The sequence below is a fragment of the Stenella coeruleoalba genome (assembly GCF_951394435.1).
Source record: "Stenella coeruleoalba genome assembly, chromosome: 1".
Taxonomy (NCBI): Eukaryota; Metazoa; Chordata; class Mammalia; order Artiodactyla; family Delphinidae; genus Stenella; species Stenella coeruleoalba.
This window is the reverse complement of record NC_137169.1, coordinates 177167753-177182716: the sequence shown is the minus strand read 5'-3', so window position 1 is coordinate 177182716 and position 14964 is coordinate 177167753. Positions and strand designations below refer to the sequence as shown.

Sequence of the window (14964 nt, the reverse complement as noted above, 5' to 3'; positions counted from 1 at the left end):
GGGAAGCCCTGCAAGTGCTTTTTAAAAAACTTTATATCATGTACATTTCTGAGTGTTATTGAATAAATATAATACTCAAGTTTCCTTATCTATAAAATGAAGATGATAATAGATGCTTTATATGGTAATTTCGAAGCTTACATGTATAATGTGTACATCTCATTTGCTCTGTAAGCCTAGAGGTGAGAAGATAACAGTAATTAGGCAAAGGCTTCTTAAGCTCACCGGATGGTCCCTAGGGAATGATTTTGCCTCCAAAACTATTTTTTCTGATAGTAAAAAATTGCTCATTGAGTTAAAAAAAAAAGGGGGGGGAGGAGAAATCTGTAAATATAGAAAATATTTAAAAATTAAAAATCACCTGTATTCCCTCTACCTAGAGATAACCAATGTTAACATTTTTTTAGGTTTTATTTTAGTTTATTGTGGTAAAATATACATAATGTAAACTTCATCATTTTAACCATTTTCAAGTGTACAATACAGTGCTGTTAAGCACATTCACAGTGTTGTACAACCATCGTCATTACCTCATTCCAGAACTTTTTCATCATCCCATTGCTGAAACTCTGAACCCATTAAGCAGCAATTTCCCTTTCCTGCCTTCCCTGAGCCCCTGTTAACCACTGTTCTTTCTGTCTCTATGAAATTGACTACTCTAGGTGCTTCATATAAGTGGCATCATGCAATATTTGTCTTTGTGTGTCTGGCTTATTTCATTTCACATAATGTCTTCAAATTTCATCCATGTTGTAGCATGTGTCAGAATGTCCTTCCTGAATAATATTCCATTATATGTATATACCACGTTTTGTGTATTCTTTCATCAGTTGATGGATATCTTGATTGTTTCAACCTTTCGGCTATTGGGAATAATGTGGACATGAACACTGGTGTGCAAATACTGTTTGAATCCCCACTTTCAGTTCTTTTGTGTATATACCCAGTTGTAGACTTGCTGGATCAAAAGGCATTTCTATATTTATTTTTTTGAGGAACTGCCATACAGTTTTCCATAGCAGCTACAACCTTTTACATTCTCACCAGTAGTGCACAAGGGTTCCAGTTGCTCCACATACGTACTAAAATGACCCTTGTTGTTTTCTGGGTTTTTGTTTTTTTTGAAGAACAGACATTCTAATGGATGTGAAATGTTAACATTTTTAGTAAGAATCCTTCTAGACAATCAGTAGGCATATGTAAATAGAAAACGTTACATGTACAAGATCACATTTTATGCGATTCTTTTTTATGTTAGTGGGTTACAGATGCCTTTCTGTGTTAGTAAATATGGATAACCCTTTGTAGTGACTACCTAGTGTTCTGTTATTTGAATATATTGTAATTTATTTAGCCAATTCCCCATTGCTAGACATTTAGGTTCTTTTTTTTTTTTTTTCCTATTATAAACACTGCTGCATTGAATATCCTTACAAATGCATCTTTATGCATTTGATCTGGTTCTTTCCTTTAAGAGAAAATCCTAGAAGGGAGATAATGGGACACTGAGTATGCTGTGCTTAAAATTTGGATACATTTTGCCAAATAGCTCTTCAGAAAAGCTAGTGCCACTTTATATTTCCAATGTGAGAGTGCTAGGAATAGATTCTTTTTAAATCATTTACCTAGTATAATTCTCTTGCAGATTGGAAGTGTTCTGAAAGTCTTTGGCAGGAACATTAGACATCATTTTATCAACACTTCCCAAAGCCTGTCTTTTCTTGTGAAATACTGATTCAGTGCAATAGGCTGTTTCATAAGTATTCTGAGGATAAAAGAGCTCCATGGTTCCATAAACTTGGGAAAAGCCTTTAGAGTGAAACAGGTTTCTTTCTTGCAGGATTCATCAACACTTTTATTTTTTTTTCTTTTAATTTTTTACAGCTGTATTAAGGGATAATTGACAAATAAAATTGTAAGGTAATTAAAGTGTACATCGTGATGATTTGATATACATATATATTGTGAAAGAATTCCTTCCATCTAGTCCATTAACTAACACATCCATCACTATATATATATATTGGTGAGAACATTTAAGTTCTACTCTCCTAGCAAATTTCAATTATATGATACGGTGTTATCAACTACAGTAACCATGTTATACATTAGATCCTTGGACCTTATTTATCTTATAGCTGAAAGTTGGTAATCTTTTACCAGTATCTTCCTATTTCCTCTACCCCTGACAACTACTTTTCTACTCTGTCCTTTTACGAGTTTGGATTTTTTAGATTCCACATATAGGTGATATTATACAGTATTTGTCTTCCTCTGTCTGACTTATTTCACTTAGCACAGTGCCCTCAAGGTCCATCCATGTTGTCACAAATGGCAGGATGTCCTTCTTTCTCATGGTCGAATAATATTCCATTGTATATGTACCACCTCTTTATCCCTTCATCCACTGATGGACAGTTGTTTCCATATTTTGGTTGTTGTGAATAATGCTGCAATGAACATCAGAGTGCATATATATTTTCGAATTAGTGTTTTCATATTCTTTGGATAAAATCCCAGAAGTGGAATTGCTGGATCATATGGTAGTACTACTTTAGTTTTTTGAAGAACCTCCATACTGTTTTCCCTTTAGAAAACTGTCTATTCAGTTCCTTTGCCCATGTTTTAACTGGATTGTTTGCTATTGAGTTGTGTGAATTCTTTATGTATTTTGGATATTAAGCCCTTATCAGGTATATGATTTGTAAGTATTTTGCCATAGGTTGTCTTTTTATTTTGTTGATGAAGACAAAATGTGGAAGTTTTTTAGTTTGATGTAGTCTCACATATTTATTTTTGCTTTTGGTGCTTGTGCTTTTGGTGTTCATCAACACTTTTAATGTGCTAATATGGATTATTTATTTTAGCATGAGGATGAGGCTATAGTATGAAGTATTTTTCAAATTTATTTGACCACAGAATCAGTTCTTCTGTCAGCATGTTACATTAGAATTGAGCAGAATATGTTTTGGGAAATGCTGATCTTGCTCAAAAATGCCGATCTTTGTTATGTTAGTGTCTCACCTAAGGTTACTAACTAGTTACTGGCGAAGCCTAGATTCTGGCTTCTAACTCCTGAATCAAGTGTACCTTCTACTGCAATATATTGTACAAGTTAAGATATCATGATATATTAAATATATGAGTATAAACAATATGATTCAGTATAGGTTTTAAAAATTATAATCTAAAACTTGGTTAGATGAAATACAGGTACTGTTTTTGGCTTTCAGTTTCCCTGATCCCTCTCACAATGCCTTAAAAAAAAAACATATATTTTACTTCCCACAGCATCAACTTAAACTTAGTACTTTATCCCAGAGTTCTGAGATGTGTAAATTTTGTTGTATATGCTCCATCTGGTAGTGGAAAAGATTGTCTGCATGCTCACTCAGCTCCTTCCCAATGTAGTTGAAAATAGTTGATAGATTAAAGTGGTAATCATAAGAAAAAATTATTTATCTTAATTTAACTTTAAAACATATACTTTCCTTTGGCAGTCTTTTAAACTGTGGGCAAACGTTTTCTTTGCATATAGGTTCCTTGTTTGGAGTTTAGGTCTTTCTTGCTTAGACCATTATATTGTCTACAATTTCTAGTTTTTTGAAATCAAGAACAATTTTTCAGTTGTATATTTATGTTTGAAAAAATATATTAAATGAATGAAGTGTTTTTATTATAAGAGTGCGTCTGTATTATGGAAAATTTAGAGATAAACAGTATTAACAGCTTGCTTCTAGCCTAGGAATCATGAACAGATTTTAGATTATAGAATCCTTTCTCACTGATTAATAATCGTCTAGATTATTTGTGTGTTTTTCTCCCCATTATGATAATGCAGTCAGCATATTTAATTCATTGTATATATCTTTACATAGCTTCCTAGGATGAATGACTATGAGTCAGGTGGAATTTCTGAGTCAAGGGCTTGGCTGGAAAATGATTTTTATATATTTTTTGAGTTGTCCTCAAGAAAGGATATATGAGTTTGTACTCCCATGAAAATGGTTTATGAATATTATTTCCTGTGTGTACTGAATGACACTCAAGGTTTCATTACTTTAAAAATATTTGCTAATCTAATAATGAAAAATGGCATCTCATTGAAGTGATTTGCATTTCTTTGATTGATAGTTGGCTTTGATATTTCTCATATGGTAAGACTGTTCTCCTTTTTCCTTTTTTAAACCAAATTTTAATGAAAAATTGTTACCTTATTACTATCACTACAGCATAATATAGCATAATTTTTAAATTAACCTATTTTTTTATTGGTAAAAATAACTAACATAAAATTTGCCATTTTAACCATTTTTAAGCATACCATTCAGTGGCATTAAATTTATTCACACTGTTTGCAACGAAGTTTCACTACCATAGGTCTCCAGAACGTCTTCATCCTCTGTACCTATTAAACAGTGACTCCCTATTCCTCCCTCTCCAGCCCCTGGCAGCCACCGTTCTACTTTCTGTCTCTATGAATTTGACTAGGAAATTTAACCATTGTTAGGTGTCCAGTTCAGTGGCATTAAGTACATTCACACTTTTGTGCAACTATCACCATTTTATCCATCTCCACAACTGTTTTGTTATCCCAGACTGAAACTCTATACCCACTAAATAATAACTCTCATTTTCCCCTGCCTTTAGCACCTGGTAACAGCTGTTCTACTTTGTGCATCTCTATGAATTTGCCTACTCTAGGACCTCATATAGGTGTATAATCATACAGTATTCGTTCTTTTGTGACTGGATGGCTTATTTTACTTAGCATAATGTTGTCAAAGTTCATCCATGTTGTAGCATGTGTCAAAATGTCCTTCCTGGGCTTCCCTGGTGGTGCAGTGGTTGAGAGTCTGCCTGCCGATGCAGGGGACACGGGTTCGTGCCCCGGTCCGGGAAGATCCCACATGCCGCGGAGGGGCTGGGCCCGTGAGCCATGGCCGCTGAGCCTGCGCATCTGGAGCCTGTGCTCCTCAACGGGAGAGGCCACAACAATGAGAGGCGCACGTACTGCAAAAAAAAAAAAGGAAAAAGTCCTTCCTTTTTAAGGCTGACTAATGTTTCATTGTATGTATATACCATGTTTTGTTATTGCAGTCATTGTTGAAGGACACTTGAGTTACTTCTGTCTTTTGGCTATTGTGATTATGCTGCTGTGAACATGGGTGTGCAGCATAATTGTTTTTTTCTTTACTTTTCCATTTTCTTTTGATCTTTAACCATATATCTGCATTAAAAAATTTTTTTTAACTGTCATTAAAATGTGCACATGATTCTGTTTTCTGCTTTTTTTTTTAACCTAGCAAATATTTTTCTGTGCTGCTATTGAAACATATCATCAAGATGAACAATGCCCTAGACTTAGAGTCATGAGGCCTGGATTTATGTCCCATTTCTGCTATCGACTGTGTATCCTTAAGTTATTTAGCCTCATAGATCTCTAGTTAACCTCATCAGCAAATTAATTATATGGTACCCACTTCATAAGGTGTTTAAGAGCAATAAGGTAATATATATGCAGTGCATTTTAAATTACAGAGTGCTATTTAAATATTCAAGTTACTATTATCTATGTAATATAGACAATTCTACTGTTGGAAATGTAGGTTGAAATTTTTTTTTAATTAACTTATTTTTGGCTGTGTTGGGTCTTCGTTGCTGCGCACGGGCTTTCTCTAGTTGCGGTGAGCGGGGGCTACTCTTCGTTGCAGTGCTCGGGCTTCTCATTGCGGTGGCTTGTCTTTGTTGCAGAACATGGGCTCTAGGCACGTGGGCTCAGTAGATGTGGCTCTCAGGCTCTAGAGCGCAGGCTCAGTAGTTGTGGTGCATAGTTGTTCCATGGCATGTGGGATCTTCACAGACCAGGGCTCGAACCCATGTCTCCTGCGTTGGCAGGCGGATTCTTAACCACTGCGCCACCAGGGAAGTCCCGAAATTTTTTTAATTTTAAAGTTATGCATTGAATGTCACGCACAATTTGTGTTTTGTTTGTTTCAATAATCTCCTTAAGATACCCCTGTAAGTAAGATTATTCTTAGAGAATATGAACAGTTTTATGAATCTGGCTACTTAGTTCTTGCCATAGAGTTTTTTGAAAGGATTATGGTAGTTCAGTTGGCAGTTGATACCATTTTTCGCTTACCTCTGGGTTTTATCCTTAAAAAATTTCCTTTTGGTTACTTTTTTATAGGGATAGAATAGTACTTCATTCTTGTTTAATATGTTTGTCTTTCTTTTTAAACGTTTGATCTAAGAACAATTTGTTTTTTAATAGCAAGTGGGAGATATTAATGGAAGAAATTTCACTTTGCTTAAATGGAAGCAAAGAATGAAGAACTGCTTTATCTTACATATGAAAAACAAAATTTTTTAAAGTCCATTTTAAGATAGTCTGTACTTTTTGTTATTTGTACTTTTTGTTATTTTATTGAAATCTAGATATCAATTATCTCTCAGTAGCTTCTAATATTGGGAATCAGTTTTATAAGAAATTTACTTTACAGGGCTAGATTCACTCACTGGAAATATTCAGAACTCACTTCTTGACGAAGAAAAAGTACACTCTAGTTCAGAACGTGGCTCTCATCAAGGAAAGAAATCTGGGACCAGTAGCAAACTTTCTGTTAAAGATTATGAGCAGACTCTTGACACTGATAGCACTTTGGAGGATCTTTCTGGGCATTCTTTGAGGTAAAGTAATGCATATTTTATACTGTAATTCATATTTAATTAAAGTTACAATATCATTGATGTTCAGAGAATTCACTTAATAAATTTATGGTTTTTTGTGGTTTTGTTCATAGCTCTAGTCGTTATCTATATTTTAGAATATAGTCATCTCTCACCTAAACAATTACAACCACTCCCACAGGAATTCTCTGCCTCTAGCACAACCTACCTTTCTATTCTAAATGCCATTGCCACAGTTGTTTTCTTGACTCAATCCTTTGACCAAGCAACTACTCTCCTTAGGGTACTCTGGGAGCTCACAGTTACCCCAGAGATCAACATTAAGAGCTTAACTTTATTTGAAGTGTTATCACTAGGCTACCAAAGACTATCTTATTTCCTTTGTTTATACAGTTTTCTTCTCAACTGTATTCTTCCACTCTTTAAACACAACCACTTAGTGTTCTTTTGGTATCATTGTTTATTTGTACCTCTGAACTTTTCTCTTCTGCTCAACTTATTAGATGACTCAAGCAGATTTTCAAGTCTCACTCTTACATTGATCATGGAACTTGTACACTCTGTTTTTTTACTTCTTTTTAATATCATAATATGTTATGCACTTAGCCTATTGCTTACACATAACTATTGCTTTATGTACAGTTCCTACTCTGTCTCCATGACTTTTTATCTGCTGCACTGGTTTTGTCCTTCTGGAAATTTAAGCTCTGAGGAGACATGAATATTTCTTTTTTATTTTAAAACTATGTGCTTTTTCTAGTACAGTGTCACATACAGATAATCATTTTTAATGCTTTCATGTTGCAGATAATGCTGTATCATTAATACCATCGTTGCTATGTTTAAAGTTGAATTTTAATTTCTTTGTCAATGATTTTGGAATTCAGAAAACTTTACCTTTCCTTAAGAGATACTCTGATGATTTAATTGGCAAAATCTACCAAGTTAAACATTTCTGAAACAGAATCCATAGCCAAATAAGTTGATAAATGCCCCATACTGTAGTCTAGACCCCCACTTTTCCACCTGTGGAGATTCACAGTGGATAAAACAATTTGAGGTTTTGATACAAAGGAGTTCAGATTTTTAAAAAATTATTTAGCCTATTTTTTTCTTAACTTACATGGCTGTAGACACTGTCTACACACTCTTTCCCTTTGTTTCCTTTTTATTTTTTGGAAAACTTAACTAACATCATTGGAAACGCTAATCTGGGGAAGTCTCTGCAGAACAAATATAAATTCATCTTGTAAAACCATAAGGTGAGATTCAGACAGTAGTTTGTTTTGATGTTGTGTTGGAATTCTTTCATGGAGATCTATTAGGAGACAGAAGTAATGATAATTCTTTTTATGTTCCATAAATGAAATTGTCAGACTGTTAAAAATGTTATTTCTCTAAACCGTCAGTAGAAAATTAAAGGTCACTGGAAACAAGTGAGTGCCTCTCAAGACTAGTTTTATTCAAATATTTAAATGCTGGTATAAGAGAAATGTTTACCTTTGAAAACCATCTCATAGTTTTATTAAAGCTAAAAGTAAGCTTGCTTTAGTATGTTGAAATATGCTAACTGCTAACATGCTTTATAGGGTATTTGAGTAATTTAGTCAGTAAATAAATGGTTAGTGCAAGGCAGCATGCTTCTTGTTATGAGAAACAATACCTTTAATGAGCATAATTTCTCAAAGAGGGGCTAGACATGTGCCTTGTGTCCTTGAGTTGTTTTCATCAAATTGCTATGACAGGTTACTTCTTAGAAAGTTCAGGAAAGAGCTGTAGCATTAAAAAGTGGACAGAAACAAATGGACATATATAAAGTATTTAGAGATGGTTAGTATGAAAAATTTTTGCTGTGACTTTTTGGTTAAGAGGAATAACGAGTAATTTTTGTCATTTAAACATTTTTAACACAAAATGGTATTTTATTCTCTTTCAGAGATATATTTTAAAATGTTTTTTATAAAATAGGCTTGACCTTGCCTTTCTGTATGGTTGTAATTTTATTGCTATATAAACTCCAAGTATTCTAGAGAATTTTGCCTGATACTACAATAAGTGATTCATGATAAATGTACATTGTAGAGGAAAGAGTTAAGTGCCAATTTAATCAAGAGACTCCTTTTCCATATTATTTTGGGCAGGGTTTGTCCCTAGCTTGTTCCCCACTGTAAATCTAGCAGTAAGAGGAGTATTCATAGTCATTCACTCAGCATAGCGACTCGGTTAAATGAATAAATGCCTGAATCACAGCTTTTTAAAGCTAATGTTAATAAAGTTATGCATGTTGTTCTTATTAATTGTTTAGATGATTCTTGAAGTAGTTTTCCTTTCTATAATGTCTTTATGAAACAAAACTTCTAGTGTCTCATCAGACAAGGGAAGATCACAGAAAACTCCAACTTCTCCCCTATCTCCAAGTTCCCAGAAATTGTTGCAGTTTGACCTTCCAGGAACTTCATTAGAAAGATCTAAATCCTCAATAGTAGTGACTCCAACTATAACAGGATTTAAGCCTAATGCAACTTTTGCTGATACAAACCTGGCTGCCAGCAGAACGACAGAGATGGCTTCAACACCAGGCAAGTAGATCCATGCAGCTGTAAATTAAAAAATAAGGTATTAATTTTTTTCTGAAAATTTCTTTTCTTTCAATTAAACCATAGAGAAATGTTGTTTCAAGTGAATGCAATTACTTTTTGAAAACAAAAATTGTGCCCGAAAATAAATATTGAAAAGCGTGAGAGATTCAATAGTGGTGACTTTTCCCATTTTGCCAGCATTATTCAAAAGACACTTGAAAAATGTATCCCATATATGTACTCCTAAGTGTTCATAGGTATATATGTATTATGTACACATGCATGTATGTGTGCTCATCCACACACAAAAGAAGTAACTATTAAGAAACATTGTACTAATAAGTCACTCTCTTTCCTAAAGAGGAAAGCAGACTTGTTTTTGGACCTTAAAATGAGAAATGAATTTTAGAAATCTGAGATGTAATTTCATGTGAACTTTGATATTTGACAATTATATGCCTTCCAGGTTCTAAGCGCTTTTCTCCTGCTGGCCTCCAGCATCGTATGGCAGCAGAACTCAGTTACTTGAGTGCCATTGAGGAGTCAGTGCGCCAACTATCAGATGTAGAAAGAGTTAGAGGCATTTCACTTGCTCAGCAGGAGAGTGTGTCTCTGGCTCAGATCATAAAGGTATTTGTGGAGTTTTCTGCATTTTTTTCTCTTTTCTTTGCTATTTCAAATACTTTTAATGATGAGTTAAAAAAACAACAACTTTAACTTGCCAAGTAGAAAAAAATGGTCTGTCATACAGTACCTATAAATAAGCCTGAGAAAAACTACCATATGCTAAAAAGATAATTAAACATGCAGTATTTGGCAGCAGAACAATAATACAATCATTCTCTTTCAAATACTTCATTTTCCACATTCTCTACATTTTTCATGACTGTGAAAATCAGCTTATCAAACATTTTCAATATTTTCTCTTTTTTGTGACAGGTCAGAAATGGTTGAGTTTTTGTTTCTTTGTTTTGTTTTTTAATACTTTATTTGTACTAAAAAGAAAAGTTTCTGAGATCTAAGTATTTGGTAATGCCAGGATAATAGGACTTTCCCTTAGCTAACAAAAATCCAGTGTTCCTTGGTGGGAATGCTATTGGTATATATATTTTTAAACTGAGGTAGTATTTAAATATAATAAAATACACAGAATTTAAGTGTATAATTTGATGAATTTTGAACATGTAACAACCATCCTAATCAAAATATAGAACACTTCAGTCACCCAGAAGTTTTACCCAGGCCCCTTTTCAGTTAATCTCCCCTCCTAGAGGCAATTAGTATTCTGATTCATATCACCATAGTTTATTTTTGCCAGTTGTAGAACTTCATGAAATGGAAGTATACTTTGTACTCTGTTGTGTTTAGCTTATTTTATGCAATATAACGTTTTTAAGATTAATCCATGTTATTGCATCCATGGTGTTGCTTTCGGTTTTTTTGCTGAGTAACATTCCATTGATGAATATATCACAGTTCATTTATCCATTCTCCTGTTGATGTACATTTGTATTATTTCCAGTTTTTGGCTACCATAAGTATTCCTGCTCTGAGCACTTTTTTGCAATGCCCTGTATACAACACGTATTTTTATTTTTCTTGCCTAAATACCTAGGAGTGTAATTGCTTGGGTTAAGTGTATGTTTAACTTTATAAGAAACTGCCATTCTGTTTTCCAAAATAGTTGTAACATCTTATACTCTGACAGCAATATATGAGAGTTCTAGTTGTATTATATCTTTGCTATCATTGTGTATTGTAGTGAGAGTGAAGTAGTATCTCATTGTGGTTTTAATTTGCATTTCTTTTATGATTGATGAGATTGATCTTTTAGTATATTTATTGATCAAACTTATGTCTTCTTTTGTGAATATCTGTTCAAATCTTTTGCCTATTTCATGATTGGGATGTCTTACTTATTGAGTTGTAGGAGTTCTTTATATATTCTAGAAACAAGTCTTTTTCAGATATATCTCAAATATTGCTTTTCATCCTTGATTTGCCTTTTCATTTTTTTAAACTATGTCTTTTGAAGAGCAGAAGATTTTAATTTTGATGAAATCTAGTTTTTAATCTTTTTCTTTTATGGGTAGTGCTTTTTGTATTCTAAGAAAACTTTGCCTGCCCTAAGATATTAAGGTACTCTAACAAAGATATTCTTTTATTTTTTCCCCAAAGCTTTATAGTTTTGGCTTTTATATTTAAGTGTGTGAACCATTTCAAGTTAATTACAGGTTGTGAGGAAGGGGTCAAAGTTAAATTCTTTCCTCCCATATGGATGTTTGGTTGTTCTAGCACCGTTTTCTTCAATTACCTTGGTACCTTTATCAACATTTAAGTAATCATTTATGTGTTGGTCTATTTCTGCACTCTGTTCTTTTCCATTGACTTATTTGTCTAGTACCATACTGTTTTTCTAGTACCTTACTATTTTACTATAGCTTTATTAGTACCATACTATTTTTGTTTCTTTTTTTTTCAATTAAAAAAATTTTTTATTGGAATATAGCTGATTTACAATATTGTGTTAGTTTCAGGTGCACAGCAAAGTGAATCAGTTATACATATGCATATATCCACTCTTTTTTAGTTTTTTTTTCCCATTTAGGCCATTACAAAGTATTGAGTAGAGTCCCCTGTGCTATACAGTAGGTCCTTATAGTAGGTCCTCTATTTTATATATAGTAGTGTGTATATGTCAATCCCAATCTCCCAATTTATCCCTCCCCCATAGTGAGTCTTGAAATCAGGCTGTAATTACTCCAACTTTGTTCTTCTCAAGATAGTTTTGGCTATTCTACGTTTTTGCATTTCTGCATAACTTTTAGAATCAGTTTGTCAGTTTCTACAAAAAATTTTAAAAGCCTGGTGGCATTTTGATTTGAATGACGTTGAATCTATAGATCAGTATGAGGAGAATTCACATATTAACAATATTGCATCTTCTAGTTCATGAACATAGTATCTTTTTCTGTTTGTTCAGGTTTTTAAATATTTCTCTCAGCAGTGTAATTTTCAGTGTAGCGGTATTACACATTTTAAAAATTATTCTTAAATATTTTATGTCTTTTGATAATAAATGATTTTTTTTCAATTTCATTTTCTAGTTGTTCCTCTTAAAATACCAATAGATAGTTCTTTTGTATGGAACTGTTCAACCTTCCTACATTCCTCCCAATAAATAACAATAGTGCTGTCCATTCATTGTGACAGTAAAAGCTCTCCAGACATTTCCAAATGCTCACTGGTGGACAGTGGAGAGGGGCTGATACCAACTTTATTAAAAAAAATCACTGGATTGAGGAAATGGCCCTATTGCAGTTGTCATCCTTTCCTTGAGATCTGAAAAACCGCTGACGTTATCTACCATTTTAGGGATACATTATATCTCTGGGTTTCCAAATACGGACAGGGTATTGTATGACTTTATATACAGCCTTACCACCTTTAGAGAACCTATATTATTTAGCACTATACCAGAAGAAATGAAAATATATAAATTTATAGATAACATGGTATGGAATAATTGTAAGAAAGAGTCCTGTTGAGAAGGAGACGTTTTGGAGGGCAACATTTTTATGAAGCTGCTCCTTCAAAGTCAAAATAAAGGAATCATAAAATTGTGAGGGGTGAAGCATTATCTTTATTCTTATATTTAGGATGTTTTAATCTCCTCCAAAGAGTTAGGTACCATAGCTTTTCTTTTAAACCAGCTTTTTGATATGAGTTCTTAGTCATGCATGTCTTGGAAATTTTTTATATTACTACATTATTTGATACACAGTGGGTGGTCACTAAATATTTAGATAAATGGTTGATGTCTCCGCTATTTCCTGTCTTTCCTTTAGGCTCTGATTAGTTGCTTCAAAAGATCTGTGTTAGGAAAACAGCATTCTATTTAATTTAGTTTCTGCACTGAAATAGATTAGTGTCTTAGAATTAATAGTTGATCATTTCTTTATTTTGAAGGCACAGCAGCAACGCCATGAAAGAGACTTGGCCCTTTTGAAATTGAAGGCTGAACAAGAGGCTCTGGAGTGTCAGAGGCAATTAGAAGAAACCCGAAGCAAAGCAGCTCAGGTAGCTTCTTTTGCAAATTTCTATCCTTGAAATCACTTTAGTATTCTTTTAGTTATATAGGAATAAAAAGGAAAGATGTAAATAATAATGTTTTAGTACATTATACCATATGAGTTAATTTCATGTCATTTGATTCTTGTAGCAACCCTGTGAAATTAAGTAGTCAAGGCCTATCCCCAGTTTAGAGAAATGGAAACTGAGGTATACAGTAGTTACTTGTCTACAGACACATCAACTTGTGAACAGTGGAGTTAAGACTTAAACTTCAGCAGTGGTTTTAAGATTCCAGATTTTAAAATCTAAATTTTAAGACATGAAATCAAGATAGTAGTCAAAGGTTTTGGGTTTTCTTTTCCTCAAGGCATTTGATCCATGAAACAAATTTACAAGTTAAAACTAATGTGGGTGGGATGAGACTGAGACATAAAGTAAGTTCTCTTTTAACCCTCTTTTATTAACAGGTCCATGCGGAATCATTGCAGCAGGTGGTTAAATCACAACGGGATGTAACTGAAGTCCTGCAGGAAGCAACTTGTAAAATAGCTGCTCAGCAAACAGAGACTGCTCGCTTGACCACAGATGCAGCACGCCAAATCTGTGAGGTGAGAGCCACTGAGAATGCTTTTCCTTTTAGTTCTTTTTAGTCAGTCTGATTACCTTTGGTCTTAGCAGTCATGGGTTTCTAACATCTAGCGAATGCATACTTTTGATAAGTGACTTTCAATGAGGGCCATACCCTATAGAAATGAGGCATCATTTATTGTAGTGTGTTGTCCATGTGAACGATATAGGGGGCAGAAAAAAGACGCAGAAGAACTCTATATTTTGGCCCCTGAGTAAGCTTTTTAAAAAAATATCAATTTTATTGATGTGTAATTTACAAACAATAAAATATATCCATTTTAAGTATACAGTTTTATGAGTTTTGACAGATATAGGTATCTATATATATTTCTTTATTGTATCTATCTATTCCTCTGAACACCACCATAATTAAGAAATAAAACTTTTAAGAGTATTGGAAATATTCTTTCATGCCCTTTGCAGTCAGTCCCTAATCTTAGTCCCACGGAGCCATGGGTCTGTTTTGTATGAAGATGTTTCATTGTTACCCAGAGTGATATTAGTGTCCTTTTTTTTTTATTATACCAAAGATAAAGCCAGAAATAGTTTTACTGCTTTCTCTATATAGGATATCATAATCTATAAAGTTACAGTTTATTTTAGCAGTTACTATTTAGGACTGTTTGTGAAATGATTCTGTTATTAAAAAGCCATGAACCTACTATATGATGGGTACCATGGGGTTGTGCAAATAAGTATAAAGTCTCTTTTCTCAAGAAAATTTTAGATTACAATTAACAGAGATTTCAAAAACACTTCAATTCGTCAAAGCAGTGATTGAATAAATACCAAATGAGTAATACATGGCAATAATGGCTAAGCATAGGGAAGATGTACTTCACATTGTTGGTCAGAAAAGACTTAGATAGGAAGTTCTAATTGAATTGATTCTTGAAGGAAGATTTAATTTTTGGTTTACTGTGGCTTATTTTGGATTTGAAGGTTTTCTGTCTAATAATTGATAGATTGTTATAGCTGGGTGAAACCT

General features: G+C 33.5%; 1 protein-coding gene across 9 annotated transcripts in view; it reads left to right on the top strand.

The window, feature by feature from the left end:
• CEP350 (centrosomal protein 350) overlaps window positions 1–14964 on the top strand; it is a 139231-nt gene that overhangs the window by 42631 nt on the left and 81636 nt on the right. For all 9 annotated transcript variants that reach the window (XR_013824898.1, XM_079903274.1, XM_079903280.1 and 6 more), the window contains 5 exons: window positions 6507–6693; window positions 9055–9272; window positions 9739–9902; window positions 13242–13352; window positions 13814–13954. Coding sequence is in view for 8 of the 9 variants with exons in the window: in XM_079903274.1 (XP_079759400.1) it covers window positions 6507–6693; window positions 9055–9272; window positions 9739–9902; window positions 13242–13352; window positions 13814–13954 (821 nt within the window). In the remaining variant the exon portion in view is untranslated. The remainder of the gene's footprint in view (window positions 1–6506; window positions 6694–9054; window positions 9273–9738; window positions 9903–13241; window positions 13353–13813; window positions 13955–14964) is intronic.